The 18471-nt window shown below is 52.6% G+C and overlaps 1 protein-coding gene across 3 annotated transcripts in view; it reads right to left on the bottom strand.

The window, feature by feature from the left end:
* ADCY5 (adenylate cyclase 5) overlaps window positions 1–18471 on the bottom strand; it is a 163770-nt gene that overhangs the window by 5362 nt on the left and 139937 nt on the right. For all 3 annotated transcript variants that reach the window (XM_035274004.3, XM_035274005.3, XM_035274006.3), the window contains 7 exons: window positions 14523–14639; window positions 13550–13714; window positions 11672–11847; window positions 7981–8010; window positions 6729–6861; window positions 1654–1917; window positions 308–512 (listed from right to left, as the gene is read on the bottom strand). In XM_035274004.3, coding sequence (XP_035129895.1) covers window positions 308–512; window positions 1654–1917; window positions 6729–6861; window positions 7981–8010; window positions 11672–11847; window positions 13550–13714; window positions 14523–14639 — 1090 coding nt within the window. The remainder of the gene's footprint in view (window positions 1–307; window positions 513–1653; window positions 1918–6728; window positions 6862–7980; window positions 8011–11671; window positions 11848–13549; window positions 13715–14522; window positions 14640–18471) is intronic.

Here is an 18471-nt window from a genome sequence, read left to right as displayed (position 1 = left end):
CTGGGTCCCACCAGGCCATCCCTGCATCCAAGTGAGGTGGGAACTCACCAAGGGGTGTCCTGCCCATGCTCCCCTCACTTCAAAAGGCAGCAGAGGCATCACCAGGCTCTGGGTGGATTCTGTTGTGAGTAACCCGTGCCCACCCCCACCTGCTAAGGCCAGGGAAGACACTGCATCAGTCTCTGCTGCCGCCTAGCTTTCTACCTTGGGACCACAATGGAGGATGCAGGATGGGGTATGGGGGAGCCCCTGCCAGCCCTCCACCTGACTGCACCCTGGGCTCAGTGCTCCTTGGGGCCCCACTCACCAATCTTCATCTGGAAGTTGTTGAAGGAGTGCTCATTGATGTACTTCATCTGGTCCATCAGCTTCATGGCAAAGTCGGCCAGTGCCTTGATGTGGGTCTTGCCCGCCTTGTCGTAGGTTGAGTCGTTAAGGCCAGAGGCGGCCATGTAGGTGCTGCCAATGGTCTTGATCTTCTCCAGCTGCCTGAACCGATCCTCACTGATGATCTGGATGAAAGAGGACAAAGCTGGGTCATCCCCAAGCCTGGGACACAGAGGGCCACAGGGAGGGACGAAGGATGTCCAGGGAAGTGCAGCAGCATGGCCAGCACTTCATGTGACCCTCTTCACAGTGGAGACAGTGGGGCTTGTCTCCATCCTCAGCAGTGTAATGCCCACAACACTCCTCACACAGCCAGGCCTTTCCACACTCACTCACCCGCTGGACAGTGCCTGTGGGCTACCTGCCCACCCTCATGCCAAGACCCCTGAAGACAGTCACCTCTGGGTCTCTTGTCTTCCCTTCACAAGCTCACACCCCCATTCCACCCAGGAAAACCTCAATTTGTCCAGCAGGACACTTTTCCTACCCACTGGCCCCAGCCCTCCTGGAAGCCTTCCCAGACTCAGTTCAACACATTCCCATCACTCTACTGCTCCAGGAGTCTCGCAGGCTGTTCCCGACACTGCCTGGCTCAGCTCCGTCATCCTGCTCCTCCGTGCACCCCATGCTCAGGCCGTGGATGCCCACTGGGGTGGCCCCTCTCATGCCCATGACTTGGGAGCACCCGCAGTTGAGACTGTCCTACAGGGCTCTTCATCCCCAGCACCTTCACACGCCGGCCACTCAACAGAGGTATGAGAGGGAAATGAAGGAATGCCTCAATTCAGCCTCTGCTGCTCAGGGCCTCGCATCTTTGTCCTGCTTCCTCCCTTAGACTCCTCCTTCCTTTGGTTCTTTCAAACCCCTGGACACAGACATTCGGTTGTCCCAGGCCCTGGGGCTCTGTGCACCCTAGATGGCATGAGAGAAATGGCAGCTGGTGAGCCAGTCAGGCAGCCGCCAAAGGCTAAGTTTTAACAGTGTGGGCTGAAACTTCAGCTCTACCATTTACTGGCAGTGACCTTAGGCCAGACAACTGAGGTCTGTGAGCCTCAGTTTCCTCATCTGTCACATGATGATGGGAGAGGCCATGTGTGACCACTGCAGCGCCTGGGGACATGGTCAGTTCCTGCCAGCAGAGCTTCCATCATCACTGTTGATGTTGGGATGGTGGAAGGGGGCACCAGGTCTCTTCACATCCCTCCCACACCAGGGACCCAGGGGCCCCTTCTGGGAACACAGCCTGCCCCAGGCCCCGCTATACACCTCATCGAAGTCAGCGATGATCTCGTTGAGCAGCCGCAGGCACTCGACACCCTCGTTGTTGGCCTCCAGCTCGACGTAGAACTCGGAGAAGTTGGCGATGGAGGCAAACATGACCGCCACACACTCACAGGACTGATAGTAGAGCTCATCGTTGCGCCGCTCACGGGCCAGGAAGTGAGCGGCCACGTCCTTGGGCAGGATGTTGTGCAGTAGCCGCCGGTTATAGGCCTGCAGCTCCTCCATCTCCTCCTTCTCCTCTGTAGCCTGCGAGGAAAAGACTGCAGGTGACCCAGATGCCAACGTGCACCCAGGATGTTGGTGCCTCCGCCTCCTCCTCTCCATGGCCTGGAGAAAAAGCACCGGTCAAGCAAATGCCAACTTGTGCCCAGGATGTCGGCAACTACCACTGCCTGTCATCCTCTCTGCTGTTTCCACTTCCAGGTTTTCTCCAAAAAGCAGGACTTTGACAATCAGAAAAGACATTGAGCATCGAACTCTCCCTGCTAGCCTCTCTGGGGGTGCTGAGCCTATAGGGAGCCCCGAGCAGGAACAGGCCTGGAGGTGAGGCTGCAAGGATCCTGTCTACCAAAGGCCAGAACCAGGCTGAAAGGAAAAAGGATGTAAAACACAGCCCACACAGCCCTCTAGCTCCCCGGTCCTCCTCCACTGTTCATTGTCCTCTTAATATCAGGAAATGCAATCAAAAGCCAGAGTTACCTTAATTAACGGATCTGTGGGGCAAAAGAGCCCAAAGCCTTGCCCAGTCTCCCTGCCTCCCAGCAGGGCGGACTTGCCCCAGAGCCAGGCACAGCCAGGAGGCGCAGGTGCCATGAGGTACCCCCTGGGATGAGGATGGAACATCACCAGTGACTTTGGTTTTCCCCCAGTTTGGGTCCTGGGTCTGTACAGTGGAGTCTTGGTCACTCACCCTCCAGATTAAAGGACAGTGCAGATTCCTTAGGTCAAGAGGCCCTAGTGCAGTGCCTTAGGTCAAGGGGCTGAAGGGAAGAGGCATCATACACCAAGGTGTGGCAAGGAACCATCTGACAAGAGTGTTCATGAGACACTGCACTGGTCAGCTGGCTTCCCCACCCATGGTGGCAGACAACATGGCCCCCTTTAACTGGGAGTGACAGTGTTGGCAAAACCAACCAAGAGAGGATCACTAATTAATTAGCAGAGCCACTTTGAGAGGGCTGGCTGGCCTGCTTGGGCTTTTCCTAACTAAATGGAGACACCTTTTTACTCAGCTGCAAGTAGAATCTCCAACAGGACCAGGACTGCCTCTCAGGGCCCTGGCTGTCCCTGTCGGTGATGGCCGTCCATGGGGAAGGAGCTGGCATCCCTTTCCAAGGCTTCAGGACCAGCAGGAAGGAAGAGCTCCCAGGGCAGAAACTCCAGAACCCCAAGGCTCAGTGGCCAGCCCTGCTCCTAAAGTGACAGGGCTCCTGACTGTGCTACCCATGGCCTGGTGGCCTCCTGGAGTCCCTAGGAATGTGGCTGTGAGGACTGGGATCATCTCAAGGGCTTCTGGATGCTAAATAGCCCCGCTTTCCACACAGAGGTGTGGCAAGCCAGCTGGTCTGTTGCCCAGCCTTCCTGCCCAGGTGACCTCCTAGGAGGCAGGACCCTTTACCCATGCCCCTCCCCATGAACAAGTTACCTAAGTCTGGCTCTGGAAAAGCTGTGCCCCTGGGAGAAGACTGAGGTGGGGATCCCTCTGCTTCTCAGGGTCTGTCCCATGGAGGAGCCCTGTAGTCAATTATTTGTATCTGAAAATGCACCAAACTAAACAGTCCTGCTCCTACCTCTGCTGAGACACATGGCTGGAGGCGCATGGATGCCAGGAGCACTCCACCTCCTTTGATGCATCCAGCAGGTAGCAGATAGCATCAACCCAAAGTGTCAGACACAGTGGAGGTGGAGGCTGGGGGCAGGGCCGCTAGAGCAGGCTACTGCTGGGGGCAGGGCTAATCCCCAGGGCCAGGCCAGCTGCTCCAGCCACCTCTGCAAACTCTACCCCAGCACAGGTGGGCTCCTGCTAATGCAGCCAACTACTTCTGAGGCAGGAAGGTTCAGGGGGCTGCAGCCTCTTGGTGGCCCCCCTAAGGTCAATGCTGGAGGAAGGGACAAGAGCAGGCTCTCCTAAGAACTGAGACCCTGCAGTTAGGCCAGGAGGGGGCCAGGAGTGGGACTAGCCAGTCAGGGTGTGTTCCTTGTTCAGGTGCTTCAGAAACGCCGAGGAGTCTGCCTACTGCACAGGGGCTGCTGAGCCACCCTGTGGCGGGGCAGGGGCTGTTACTCACCCATCCCAAGGGCCTGCTTTCTGGTGTTTCTTTATTGGTGTTTATACAATGTTGGCTCCCTCTCCCAAAATCCCAGGGAAGGATGGGAGAATGAGGGACCTGCTGGAAAACTTCAGGGAGAGAAGGTTGCCACAGGCTGGCAGGTAGATACAGGCTCACCCACACATTCCTACACACACACACACACACACACACACACACACACACACACAGGTGGGGAGGGGTGAAGGGGTCACCACTGAGCAAATAAATACATATATGAAAGATACAATGGGAGGTGAGTTTCTCATTGCCGGAGATGACATTGCAAGCATGGAAAAAAGAAGGCTGGGAAGAAGCCTGAGGTGTTGGATTAAAATGGGAAGTAGTAGTATGAACTCAGGATTAAAAACAGATCTGTGCAGATGGATACTGTAGTAGTACAGATACGTGTGTACACATGTTCCCACATAAGTTTACACACTTACATATCTTTCCTAGCATTGTCCATGGAGAGGGCCTACAAGCAGCGAGCGCACCAAGCACTCAGACCTTGGTTTCTAAACACCACTCTCTACTACAAAGAATGAGTGAGGGCTCTGGAGAAATCAGATTCCTGGGCTGGATCAGGCAAAGCACAAGATTAGCCTGAGATCACTTGTGTTGGAAAGTCAGGAAAAGCTCATAAGAGTGATGGAGACCTGTCAGATAACACAGACACCAACTTGAAACACACGTGGGCCAAACCTAGGATGATTTGAGCATTAAAATAAATACTGAGGGTAGCAGGTGATAACCCACTGGAGTAAATGGGAATCTGTGAGTCCAGGCTGAGGTAGAGAAGTGAATAAATGAGCAAGTCAGTGGAGGAGGAGGGTCAGCTCTTCTGTGCAGTAGAATGCCAACCAGCAAGTCCAGAAGAAATGGCAAACATTGGGCATTGCTATTGGGCATTTCCACAGGCGGCACTGAGACAAGCAGGAGCCACCAATGGATGCAAAGGCTGCTGGGCAGAGACGCCAAGGATCAGAAAATTGGTATCACATCAGACTCTCCTTCCATGAAGTGCTAGTCAAATAGGAAGGGGGAAAGGGGACTTGAGAGTGGAGAAAGCTGGCAGCCACTGGTTGAGCAGGCCATCAGGGCTGACATCACCGGTGGTGGGTTGGGTCAACATGGTGGAATCTTTCAGTGTGAGGCACTGAGGAGTGCTCAGCTGCATTTCTGTGCACTTCCTCCAGGAAGGCCCAGCCTGAGCCTGGACATGGGTCTGAAGGTCCCAGAATAACAAGTTCTTTAAAACTGACAAGGACCTCAAGACGAGGAGAGAGTGAGGAATTGCTGCAGCCCGGAAGAGCTCAATGCAGAGAACCCGTGGACCAGCTGGACCCAGATCCCGGACCAGCATGAAGACAGGTGGCAACAATGAGCAGGGCCTGCCGCACCCCTGCTGATCGCCCGATGGGGAGGGTGTGTGGGGACGATGCAGAGAGGGTCCTTGTTTTTGGAAGGTAGACGTGGGAGTATTTGAGGGTGATGGGGCAAATGCAGAAAAATGAGAGCCTCTTGAAAATTTTCCCAAAGAAGAGGGGAGTGAGGGAGAAGACAGGAGCCTGACCAGGTGCAGGCTCACACGCGATCTTCCCCAGGGTGCCCCAGCCCAGAGCTTCACAAAGGGGCATTCTGCACAGAATCCTTCTGGGATTCTCCCTGGTTCCCCCAAACTCAGGGCACCTTCAACTGCAGACCTCCATGCTCAATTCCAGCCAGACCCATGCAAAACAGCAGAAGGGACAACCATTTATTCCCATCCTCACTCAGCATCCAATGAAAAGTGGGGCCTCTTGCCCTAGCCCAGAGACTTTCATCCTGATGCCTCTAAGAGGTCTGGGATGGAGGAGGTCAAAGACAGCTGTGGGTGAGCTGAAGTGGTCTGGAGATAGGGGCCAGGCCAGGAGAGGCAGAGGCCTGGCCCGGCTAAGCTCTGCACAGGGCTGGCCTGGAATAAAAGGTGTGAGGCAGCCCAGAGGAAGACTGGCTTCCTCCTGCTGAGCGCTCTTGGGCACTCCCTCCTGGCCCTTCCGAGATGCTCCAGCAGAGAACCTGGCCCATGGGCACCCCCTCTTCCAGGGGGACACAAGGTGCAGGGCACAGGGCATGCAGCCTGGAGAACCAAGTGCTGGCTGGAATGCACACAGCATGGTCAGGACTGTGGCCCCGCAACATGCCACTGCTTCTGCCGTGCTCTCTGGCGGGGCCTCCTGCCAGCAGTCTGATCCTTCAGTCCATCCCCTCTAGAGTCATCTTCAACCCAGCCCTGACCAGATCAAGCCCTGCTCAGAAGCCTTCGGTGCCAGCTCCCCACCCCGGCCAGGCTCCTCCTTTACTCCGCCATTCACCTCTTGCCACTCTTCCTTACCCCACTGTCATGATGCCTTCTGCTGCCACCACCAAGGACCTGCCTGCACCTCCACTGTCCCTGCCTGATAACACACACAGGAAGTGCCCAGCCAGTATTTGCTGACTTCAAAGCATGCCTCCTGGACCCAAACTGTCAGCAAGGGTTTGTCTACATGGAGTAAGTCCCAGGGTTTTGCCCCTTGGCTAGAGAGAGCAGGGAGTAGACCCATAGGGACACGGGGAACCAAGTGGCTTCAATGGGGCCTAAGCAGGGCAGCTGGTCAGTGTGACAAAGGCCAGGCCTGGCCCAGCTCAGCAGACGAGACTGTTGTCTCTGTCACCTGCTCCCAAATGCCTCCCCTCCCCAGGTCCAGCCCCAGGGCCACCCACCTGCAGTTTCCAGAGGAAGTCGAGGCGGGCAGTGGACTCCACCTGCTGGGCATGCAGGTACAGGGCCAGCACAAAGACTGAGATGATGATGGGTGTCACCACCTTCAGTGCCACCTTGGTTGCGTGCTCAGGGCTGTGGATGGGAGGTGGACAAGCCTGAGACCACCCTGGCTCCTCACAGCAGGCCTTGAGGACCCCCACCCCTACCCACTGCTGGCCCTTTTTTCTTCCTCTCACGATACCTTCCCCTCTTCCTTACCCCCCTGCTCAAACTTTACCTCACGTGTGCCTCCTTCAGGAATACTTCCTGGCTGGCAGCCCCATCTCAGACCCTGCTTGCACCTGCAGCTCAGACAGCCATTACTCCTCTCCTGACGCCTCACAGCCCCTGTCACTTGTGAGCTCCCCACTGGTCAGAACAGGGGATGAACTCAGCCCTTCTAAAAGGCAGCATGTGCATCCAGATCCTTCTCTGCACAAGACAGGGGCAGGGGGTGCAGTAACAAGGGGGCCAGGCAGGCCATGCTGACCCGGTCTCTGGACAACCTTGGGTGAGTGCCTTAACCTCTCTGAACTTTACTTTGCTTGTCTGTAAAGCAGGATAATAATACCTCCATTTCAAGACGCTAGTAAGGATTAAAGAGATATTATAATCAAAATGCTTAGTGCAGCATCTGACAAACAATAGATGCTCCAAAATCAGCAGCATTATTGTCAAATTCTATTTTGGTTATTATCACTAACAAATACTCTTAACAAAAGCAGCCATTCCAAACCTTACATCTTGTGCCAGCCAAGAGCTCAAACCCTTGAAGGCCGCATAGTGGCTCCAGTGAGCCCCTGCTCAGGCAGCAGCCCTCAGTGCAGGGACGGGTCCTATAAGTCCTGCTGGCCTTGCCTTTGTTCCTCTACTCCAGAAGGAAATCAGGTACCGGCTTCCATTCTCCTGTGTCTGGGGTTCTCATACAGGCTCCCAGGGAAGAGTTTGAGGCTAAATGCTTTAAAATGAAACCATGATCCCAACCACTGAGCCTACAGATCACTTTGGCAGGGATCATGAAAGTGACCAGGGCCTCTGCCCTCTGAGGATGCCCTGCTACCCCAGGAGGGGCCAGCCTGGGGTCCCTCCGTTAGCCTCCTCCTTCACCACCCACCTTGCTACCAAGGCCCCTCCCACCTGGCACCGGCTGCCTTCCCTGTGTGCTCTGTGTGGAGGGCAGGGAGTGTCCCTAGCCAAGGAGCATCAACTCACCACTGGGAGGTCCCGTTGTTGTTGAAGTCTCTGTGAAGAGAGTTGGGGAAGACTGGTCAGGGCCACCCTTCTGCATAAGGCAGCCTCTGCTCCTACTCAGGCCCCACGCCCTGCTCTGCTGTCCCCACTACCACTCTCCTTGGCTCCCCAGCCCCATGCTCCCGCCATATCCAAGGACACTTCCAGGATGGGAGGTGGCAAAAAGCCCAGCCCCAACTAGCATCAGATACACACGACCACAAACCATCCCTCTTACCTAGGACCCTGCCTTTCCCGACCCTAGCACATCTGCCTGGGTGGAGGCCTGCCTGCCTCTCCAACTCCCAGACCTTTGCTGCCACCCAGAGGGAGTGGAGGAGAGATCCTGCAACCACACTGCTTGGTGTGGCCGCCGCTGGCCACGTGCCGCTACTGAGCGTTAACATGGGGCTGGTTCGAGTTAAAATGTGCTCCAGGTGTTCTCACTCATAGGCGGGTGTTGAACAATGAGAACCCATCGACACAGGGAGGGGAGCACTACACACTGGGGTCTGTTGGGGGGAACAGGGGAGGGGCAGCAGGGGGTAGGGAGTTGGGGAGAGATAGCATGGGGAGAAATATCAGATATAGGTGAAGGGGAGGAAGGCAGCAAATCATACTGCCACGTGTGTACCTATGCAACTATCTTGAATGTTCTTCACATGTACCCCCAAACCTAAAATGCAATAAAAAAAATTTATAATTAAAAAAAATGTGCTGTACGTGTGAAACATACACCACACTCTGAATAGCTCTGAATAATTAGTTTTAAAAAAGGTAAAATATTTCATTAAGAATTTTATATTGATTACATATTAAAATTATATTTTGGCTATAGAGTATTGGTTAAATAAAAGTCAAGTTACACTTTTTGTCCTTTTAATATGGCTATAAGAAATTTTTTTTTTTTTTTTTGGAGGCAGAGTTTTGCTCTTGTTACCCAGGCTGGAGTGCAATGGCGCGATCTTGGCTGCCCGCAACCTCCGCCTCCTGGGTTCAGGCAATTCTCCTGCCTCAGCCTCCTAAGTAGCTGGGATTACAGGCAGGCGCCACTATGCCCAGCTAACTTTTTGTATTTTTAGTAGAGACAGGGTTTCACCATGTTGACCAGGATGGTCTCGATCTCTTGACCTCGTGATCCACCCGCCTTGGCCTCCCAAAGTGCTGGGATTACAGGCATGAGCCACCGCGCCCGGCCAAGAAAATTTTAAACTACCTAAGTGGCTTGCCTTTTTTTTTTTTTGGAGATAGAGTCTTGCTCTGTTGTCTAGGCTGGATGCTGCCCCATGCTCCACCTCCTGGGTTCAAGCTATTCTCAGCTGTCCTTGTATCTCAGCCTTCCAAGTAGCTGGGATTACAGGTGTGCACCACCATGCCTGGCTCATTTTTTTATTTTGAGTAGAGAAGGGGTTTGTCATGTTGGCCAGGCTGGGCTCAAGTGATCTACCTACCTCAGCCTCCCAAAGTGCTGGGATTATAGGCGTGTGCCACTGCATCCGACCCACTTTTTATCTACTGGACAACGCTGCCCTAGAGCCAAACCAGGGTCTCCTAACCCAGAAATAACCTTCATTGTCTGCTGCCAACTTCAGCACCTGAAGATGAGATGTTGGGGATGGGGAAGGAGCAGTAAGAAGAGGAGAGCAGGCTGGGTGCAGTGGCTCATGCCTGTAATCCCAGCACTTTGGGAGGGGGAGGTGGGCGGATCACGAGGTCAAGAGATCGAGACCATCCTGACCAACATGGTGAAACCCTGTCTCTACTAAAAATACAAAAATTAGCTGGGCATGGTGGCTTGCACCTGTAGTACCAGCTACTCGGGAGGCTGAGGCAGGAGAATTGCTCTAACCCAGGAGGCAGAGGTTGCAGTGAGCCGAGATTGTACCACTGCACTCCAGCCTGGTGCCTGGCGACAGAGTGAGACTCTGTCTCAAAAGAAAAAAAGAAGAAGAAGAAGAGGAGGAGGAGGAGAGGAACATTTCCTGCTCCAGCCCTGATCCATGGGTAGAACATTCCTGGATCTCTTCCTCCTTCTCCTCCTCAAGATTCAGCCTGTCCCAGGCTGACTGTACTGTGTCTTTGTGGTCATCTGCCCATAGCTCCCACACAACCACCAAGAAGTTCTTCCTTGAATATGCCTTAAACCCTTCATCACACCTTCACTTTCTCAGGCGACACTGCCTTCCCAAGAAAGGCACATTCCTGCAAGTTTTCTGTTGAGCCACATTGTACGTCCACTGCCTAGCTCTGTGGCTGGCGCATAGCAGGCCCTTAATAAATATTTTTGAGTGAGTGAACGGGTGAATAAATGCATGGATGAATCCCTTCCTCTAACTCAAGGTGCAGTTTGCTGCATTTTCTCAGGGGACAAAGAACTGTCATTTTTTTTTTGGCATTTCTTGGTGTGTGTGTAGGGAGTGGTGATGGGTAGAAAAGCATATTCTGCATTAGGCACTTTAAATACATTTTACTACTATGGGTGTTGATAATCTACAGGTCACATTTGCCAAGCTTCCAAATTAACCTGCTTTGGGGAGATCTTCAGATTTACGGCAATATCCTGCCCCTGAGTGAAGAATCTTATCTAAGTTCCTCAAATTGCTGAGGTACTGATGAATGAATACCCCACTGCCATGAAAAAATGCTGATTTGCTTCTGAATCATGAAGTTGTACTGACTGCTGGCATGCAGACATTTTAGTCGTATGTTGCAGTGTGTAGCCAATGACTGTAACCCTCCAATGACAAAGGGCAACTCCAATATGAGGAGTCCTCCTCCCTTCTCAACTTTCTCATGAAAGAATTCCCACTTGTAACAGCCTCTGGAATACGCCCAATTTGCTGTATGTGTCTTCCTGGCCAATCCTCACATTCAGCTTCCAACAGAACTTGACCAAATTATTTCTGCCTCAACTTCCTTAATTTGGGTTGACAACATTCCCATTTACAAGGAAAAAATAATGAGGTTCAGAGGAATAACCAGTGTGTGTCTGATGCTGAGATTCTAACCCAACTTCACCCGAGGCCTTTCCCCTCATGGAGCCACCTCCCTTGGACATCTGACATCTGTCACCACATGACCATGTTGACTGTGGGGCCAGACAGCTGTGGGCCCCACCTTCATGCCCACCACCTCTAGGACGTGGGACCTAGCCTCTGCCACCACAGCCAGGAGCCTTTGAGTAGTGCCCCAATGCCCAGCCTTATGCGGTGGGCCTGCCTACTTGGCTGGGTTGCTGGAGGATGAAGAGGAACAACGGATGTCCAAGCACCTGTCTCGAGGTGGGACACGGAGCCTGTGAACAGCAAAGCTTGTCCCTCTACTCCCACACACCTCGCTGCCCGGCTCTGCCTGGACCGTAACTCCTCTGAGCCTGGGGCAGCTGGACCGAGGTGAAAGCAGCCCCCTTGGAGGCTGCCCTGGCAAGGGAGGAGCGAACCAGAGAAAGAAACACAGTGGGGCCTGGTCACCTGAGGCCACTCCCAATACTGGGGACAGGAGGGAAGGAAAGAAATGAGACCCTGCCCTACTTTAACCAGATGTCAGGGCTAGGGAGGAACAAGACACTCTCCTCACAAGCTCCCTATGGTGGCAGGACCCTGAACCTCCTGCTCTTCCCACCTCCCTGCAATGTCCCGCACCCAGTGAGTAGCGTGAGGGAGGTGCCCCATACATGGCATTGGCGGTGACCAGCAGGTCGGCATTGTCGAACAGCGTGACACCTGGCACCTCCACGACGAGCACGTAGATGAGCTCGATGGCCAGCATGAGCACCAGCTTCCCGATGCAACTGATCTGCAGGAACACGGAGCAGGCCAGCAGGCTGAGCAGCACGCTGTAGGTGAAGTACTGCGGGCAGAGGGCAGTGGCATCAGCTCCCCAGGCCCTGTCCGCCTCCTAACCCCAGCCCCGTGCATCTTCCAGTCTGTGCTGGCTCAAGTGAGGCCTGGGCTGGGCATGTTTCTGCTGAAGTTAATTTGCCAACAGGTGTGATGTAAGGTGAAGAGCCAAGCCTGGATTCCCATTCAGACCCTGATCGAGATAACCAGGAGGCCAACACTTGATGCTGGGGACCCCCCAGGGCCTGGTCTGTGAGGAGTTGCTGAATCAGGAGCAACCCTTGTGGGGGGTGCTCAGCTGGTGTAGGCTGAAGGCTGGCACCAAGCCTCTCCCACAAATGAGGACCCAGGACCTGCCCACTGCCACCCTCTCCCCCCAGGCCCTAGACTCACTAGAGGAAGCCACCACTAAGGGACAAGTATGAGACCAGAAATAGCCTCTGTTCCTCACAAATAGGCCTCAGAAAGACGAAGTGCTCCTGTGGTATCTCAGCCAGACAGGAAAGGCAGCAGAGGCTGGGGAGGGAGGCAGGGGAGAGGGGGCTAGGAAGGGGAGGCTGGGTGCAACATGGCTGCCTGGAGGAGACAGAGAGCTTGCCAGCAGCTCAATGGCAGAGTGGGGGTGCCCTGCTACTCCCCGGGCCTTCCCTGCCCTATCTGTACAACTGAGAGGCGGATCCCAGGCTGGGAGGGAGGCGGACGCTGACAGCCCACAGCACCGAGTCACAAGCCCTTTGGGAGTTGGATGAAAACATGGACCTTCTCCCCCAGAAAAAGGCAGAACATGCCCCCCATCTTACAGGCTTCACATGCACACCCACAGGGAGCTGGGGTGTGGGAAGAGGGAGGCTGGATGCCCGGCCCAGCTGCTGACTAACGAGCTGGTCTCTGGCAAACGCAGCACTGAACGAAGCACCTTCAGTACCACAGGTGCTTACTATCCGCTGTTCTCCAAATAAGGATATGTGGCATTATTTTTAAACCCAAATGCCTGTAGGCACAAAATTTCTTTTTGGGGTGATGGAAGTGTTCTAAAATTAGATGACGATCATGGCTGCACGCACACGTCGGTGAACACACTAAAAGCTACTGAACTGTGCACTTTGAACGGGTGAGGTTTATGGTAGTGCTGGTTTGGGATCGGGTTTCTTTGCTCCCCTCTCTCCTCTCTGACTCTAACAGCTGGGTCTTAGGTGGGTTCTCCTGAGGTGGGGTGGGGTAGGGCCTGCTAGAGAAGCCAAGGGTCCAGAAAGTTTTGCTCTCAGGTCAGGAGCACGAACTCTGTCTGGAGCTGGACAACTTGAATGAGAACTCCAGCTCTGTTGAGTCCTGGCTGTGTGACCTGAGACAAGTGGCTTAGCCTCTCTGTGCATCAGGTTCTTTGCCTCTACAAAGGAGATAATATAACACCTAGGTTACAGGCTGTTGGGAGGATTTAGTGAGTAAATGCATGTAGAGCTCTTAGCCATAGTCCCTGGTAAGCACCACAGAAACAACAGCTATACCACTGTCACTGTCATTGTATACTGAGGAGGCTCCCCTGGTTCCCAGGGTCTGGCATGTGGGAATGAGAGATATTGAGGTAAGCGGGTCTCTAGAAGACAGTGGGCTGGCGAGACCCTGTCCTTCAGACTGTCCTGAGCATCTGAGGGGACAGTGGGGGAGGGCAAGGATTCTCCACCGCTCCCTTCCAGCCCCTGCGTGCCCAGTACCTCGGGGAAGTTGCAGTTGGGCCAGGGGCTGTCGCAGAAGCCCCGCTCGTCGCCCAGGCTATAGTTGACGGCCGACTCTACCACGTGGCATGCGTTGACCTGGCTTGTGCTGATGTTGTGCTCCTGTGCCAAGCAGCCCAGCAGGTCCTTGGAGTTGCACGTGAACTGGGGGCAGGGAGGAGGGCAGTGAGGGGAGGGTCAGCTGCTGGAGGGCCAGGCAGGGCAGCCCAGCCCATCAGGCCAGAGGTTCTCCACCCATCCTCTGCCTCAGGTGCAGCATGACAGACAGGGACAAAACCTGAAAGAGGCTGAGGAACGGGCAAGGTTGGCCCAGCTGCCCTGGCTGGAGGGGGTGTGGCCAGCATGCCCTCCTGAGGAGGGGCTCTTAAACATGCCTCAGGGACATTCCCGGAACTGTTCCTGGCCCCACCAGTCTTGACAATGAAGAGCTAAGAACTTCACTTCATGGGAGAGTAGCCAAGCATGTTAGCTCATGCCCATAATCCCAGCCCTTTGAGAGGCTGAGGCCAGCAGATCACTTGAGCCCAGGAGTTTGAAACCAGCCTGGCAACCAGCCTAGAAACATGGGGAAACCCCATCTCTTAAAAAAAAAAAAAGAAAATAGAAAAATTAGCTGGGTGTGGTGGTACACACCTGTATTCTAGCTACTTGGGAGGCTGAGGCAGGAGGATTTCTTGAGCCTGGGAGGTAAAGGCTGCATGAGCTGTGATGGCACCACTGCACTCCAGCCTGGGTGACAGAGTGAAATGGTCTCAAAAATGAAAAAGGAAAAAAAAAAAAAAAAAAGAACTTGCATGAGGCACATTGAGTCAAAGCTAATCCAAGACCCTGGTGTGACACAAATAGGAATTTCCAAAGGAAAGTCACTCCTAGCCCTGCCTATCAGGTACGTCTCCACTGGGTTTGACCCAGTGGGGCTGTGGAGGTGCTGGGAGGTCGTGCCGTCACCCACCATGTTGACAAAAGCCGCCAGGAACACCAGAGTGATGGTGAACACCCCAACCAGGGTGCTGTTCATCTTGGACCGCACGATCTTCCTGGAGAGAGTCTGCAGCGGGGAGGGGAAGAGCTGGGGTTGGGGGTGGTGGAGAGAGAGGAAGAGAGAGACGGAATAGTATTCAGTGAAGACTCCACAAATGATCCCAGGAGAGCAGTGGACCCACCTGCGTCCCTCCCCGGCACAGCCCCTGGGCCTTCCTGGCAGCCCTTGAACCGCTGCACCACTGCTTCTGGGTCAACGGCAGGGCAGATTCTGCAGCTGACCAGGAGCAGGACTACATGGGGAACACAGGTGACAGAGGCAGGATGAGAAGAAAGATGGTATCTTGACCCAACAGAGAAACCAATAAAAAAAGCACACTGACCGCTGTGTGCCATCAGGGAGGGGCAGTGGGTGGCAGCTGAGGAGTCATGGAGGGCTCAGAACATTCCCAGGAGGGGTGAGAAGGCTTCTGGGAGGGAGTGGGCAGTTGGTTTAAGGATTTGGAGAGGACTAGGTTTCTGGGCTCCGGAAGAAGGACTGAGCAGCCAGAAGCAGGAGAGAGGTGGGTGTGGCACTGAGCACTGAGTGAGCTCTGTCCTTAGCGCAAAGCTCCACGGACCTGCCATTTCCCTCACCCTCTCCTCTGTATTCTTCCACTAGACAAACCATGTCTACTCAAAAACCCCCTGCAGCTTTGGTAATTAAATGATTGGGCTCCTAAGTTCCATTTCTGCTACCAAATCTGACGCAGCTGGCCTTGTTAAATGATGTCCCCCTCATCTGCCTCACAACCTAGGCTGAAAAAAGAATCTGATGGGCAGGGAAGCAAGGCAGTGGATCCAGGCTGCCCCACCCCTATCCGCCCCAACCCTTCCTGCTGAGGCCTATCTGCTGAAGCCATGCTAGGTGGTCCATAAAACCCCCAAGGGCAGACAGGGTGGTGGGAAAAGCACTGGACCAGGAGCTTGGCTTGGCTTTTCCTGCATGTTCCTGAGCAAGCCATATCCCTTCTCTGAAGTCTCCTATTTGTAGGACGCTTGGCACCCTTGGGCACCCCCAGCTTTTGTGGTAAGTGAAGCAGGCAAAGGTCTCTACCCCAGTTGTGGGCTGTGAATATCCCTGCAAATTCTTGCTGAGCATGACAGACCACAAGGCTTCTCCATCCTGATACTGAGAGCATCTGCAGTTGGCCACACTGACAGCGAAGTCAGTCACAGGCCCAGGCCATAGCATGACCACCATGTGACTACTCACTCCCAGCAGGGAGGGGAACTGGCTTGTGTGCTACCCTCTTTGCTGCCAGCTCAAAAAAGTGCCGGGCCCTTGGTCCAGTGTTCCTCAGCTACAACCAAACTCACTACATGTACAGCATCCATGAGGGCCCATCACATGGGACTTCAGTGTCAAAGGGACTTCAAACACAAATACACTGACGCTCATGCTGCTGACTGTGACGTGAGTAATAAAGTTTTTGTCTCTGACCCAGGAGTCCTGTGTCTTCTGCCAGCCTCTGCGAAACAGTGACAAACAAACTCATTACTTTCTAAGTAGGGAAAAATTACACCTTAGACCCTTCAGAGTTCTTGACAAAAAGTCAGGTCCCTGCTCACCCCCAGGTCTTGGGCTTGGGGCTGGCTGTGTGCGTAGGGAGCCTGTGTATCTTTCTGACCCCAGAATCTTCCTCCACCCTTCAAACAAGGCCATTTCCTATCAGCAGAGGGAAAGAGGGGACCACAAGGATGGATAGATCACAGGAAGGGCTGCTGCCATGGCAGAGGCCTGGTGGTCTCATGTAGGCTACAGGCTGAAAGGTGAAGTCCTGGGACTCCATCTCCCCAGCAGGAGAGCCTTCCAGGTATGATCCTATACCATCAAGCCTGTGGCACTTGTTCTGAACAAACGCTGGGATAATAAAAGAGACCCTCTGACCAAACCCTCTTATGTGGTAGAAGGAAAGGTAAGTGTGATCTGGAGAGCATAAGCTTCTATTAAAATCCTGCTTAATAGACACAGAAATAAATCAAATAGATTGAGGGTCCAGAAATAAACCCTTCCATTTATGTCCCATTGATTTTGACAAGCGTTCCAAGAAAATGGTGAAAGAACAGTCTTTTCAAGAAATGGTGCTGGAATACACAGATATCCACATGCAAAAGAAGGAAGTTGGGTCCTTACTGCACCCTGTACAAAAATTAACTCAAACTGGACCAGAAAACCTAAACGTAAAAGCCCAACCACAGAACTCTTACTGGAAGCCATGCCAGTAGATGTCTGTGATTTTGGATTAGGCAACGGTTTCCGAGAAGTGACACCAAAAGCACCAATCAAAAAAGAAAAAATAAATTGGACTTTATCAAAGTTAATAGTTTTTGTCCTTCAAATAACACCATTAGGAAAGTTTCAAAAGTATTGGTGAGGATGTAGAGAAACTGGAATCCTTGTGCATTGCTGGTGGGAATGTAAAATGAAGCAATCACTGTAGAAAACAGTAGGGCAGCTCCTCAAAAAATAAAGCATACAATTATCACGTGATCTGGTAATTCCACTTGTGGGTATACGCCCAAAGAACTGGAAACGGGGACTTGTACAGATACTTGTACACCCATGTTCACAGCCGTATTCTTCCTAATAGCCTCAAAGTGGAAACAATTTAATTGTCCAACAATTGATGAATGAATAAACAAAATGTGATATGGCCATACACCGGAATGTTTTTCAGGCATAAAGAGAGTAAAGTGCTGTTACATGCTACAACAGGAAGAACCTTGAAACTAATATGCTAAGTGCATGAAACCAATCTCAAAAGGCCATGTGAGATTCCCTTTATGTGAGATTCCAAGTAGCTGAGTGGTTGCCGGGGGCTGTGGTGATCAGGGAAGGAGGAGTGACTGGTGATGGGTCTAGGGGTTACTTTTGGGGATGACAACAACGTTCTAGAATTAGCGTCAACAGTTGAACAGCTTTGTGAATATACTAAAAACTAGTATAAGTTCATTCACTTTTATAAAGGTGAATTTTATGGTATGCAAATTATATTTCAATGAAGCTTGTATTTAAAAAAATCTCGCTCAGCCTCTTATTGGCTATGTGATTCTGGGACATTACTCTACGCTGAGCTTCAGTCTCCTTCTTGGGAAATTGGGAATAGCCTCTCCCAGAGTGGCTATCAAGACTTAGTAAAGTGAAGCATTTGAAAGTGCTCTGTAAGCTGTTAAATGCAACAGAAAAGTTAGCTATTTGCATTTTAAAGAGCTATGTTGCCAATGAGAATGAAAGTCCTTATTTCCCATTTAAAGGAATTTTTTGGTTTCACAGCCGGGGAAAGTGTTTTGGCACCAGCATGAGGATCTTACTCTGAAATGGTATGACAGATGGTTTCAACTCTTTGGTTACTTAAAATGCTGTCATTCTATCTCCATCCCCTTCCCCTGCCCCCACCCCAACTCCTATATGCTCGATGTTGTTTAAACTGTTCAGTTCTGATCACTCCCATCCACTGATGGAGAGGCTTCCTTAATCATTTTGCAACCACCAAGGTAATGAATGATAGAGGCAAAGGTTATTAATACATGCTAAAACTTTCTTATTAAAAGGTGGTTGGAGAATAGAGTATGCACACTAGCTTCCTAGCAAATACGGGACCAGGTGCCCTCCAGGACCATCCAGAGGCCAGGAGAAGAACTGCAGGCTTAAAAAAAAATCAATATTAGATGTGGCTCTAGCATCTAATGAATGACTGAGTGTGTACTGGCTTGCTTGCTACAAGTCAACTTCCATCTACACCCTTTAAAAAGACTTTCTCTTGACTTGAAAACCTCCGTAGGAACTCAGGAACTGCTGCTTTTTTGAAGTCTCCAGAAGATCTGACATCCTGTCTTGATATCAGTTTACAGAGTGTCTTGTCTCTAATCACAGCATT

Source organism: Callithrix jacchus, chromosome 15 (assembly GCF_049354715.1).
Source record: "Callithrix jacchus isolate 240 chromosome 15, calJac240_pri, whole genome shotgun sequence".
Lineage (NCBI taxonomy): Eukaryota > Metazoa > Chordata > Mammalia > Primates > Cebidae > Callithrix > Callithrix jacchus.
Note: the sequence above shows the minus strand (reverse complement) of the source record. Positions and strands in the feature narration are given on the sequence as shown.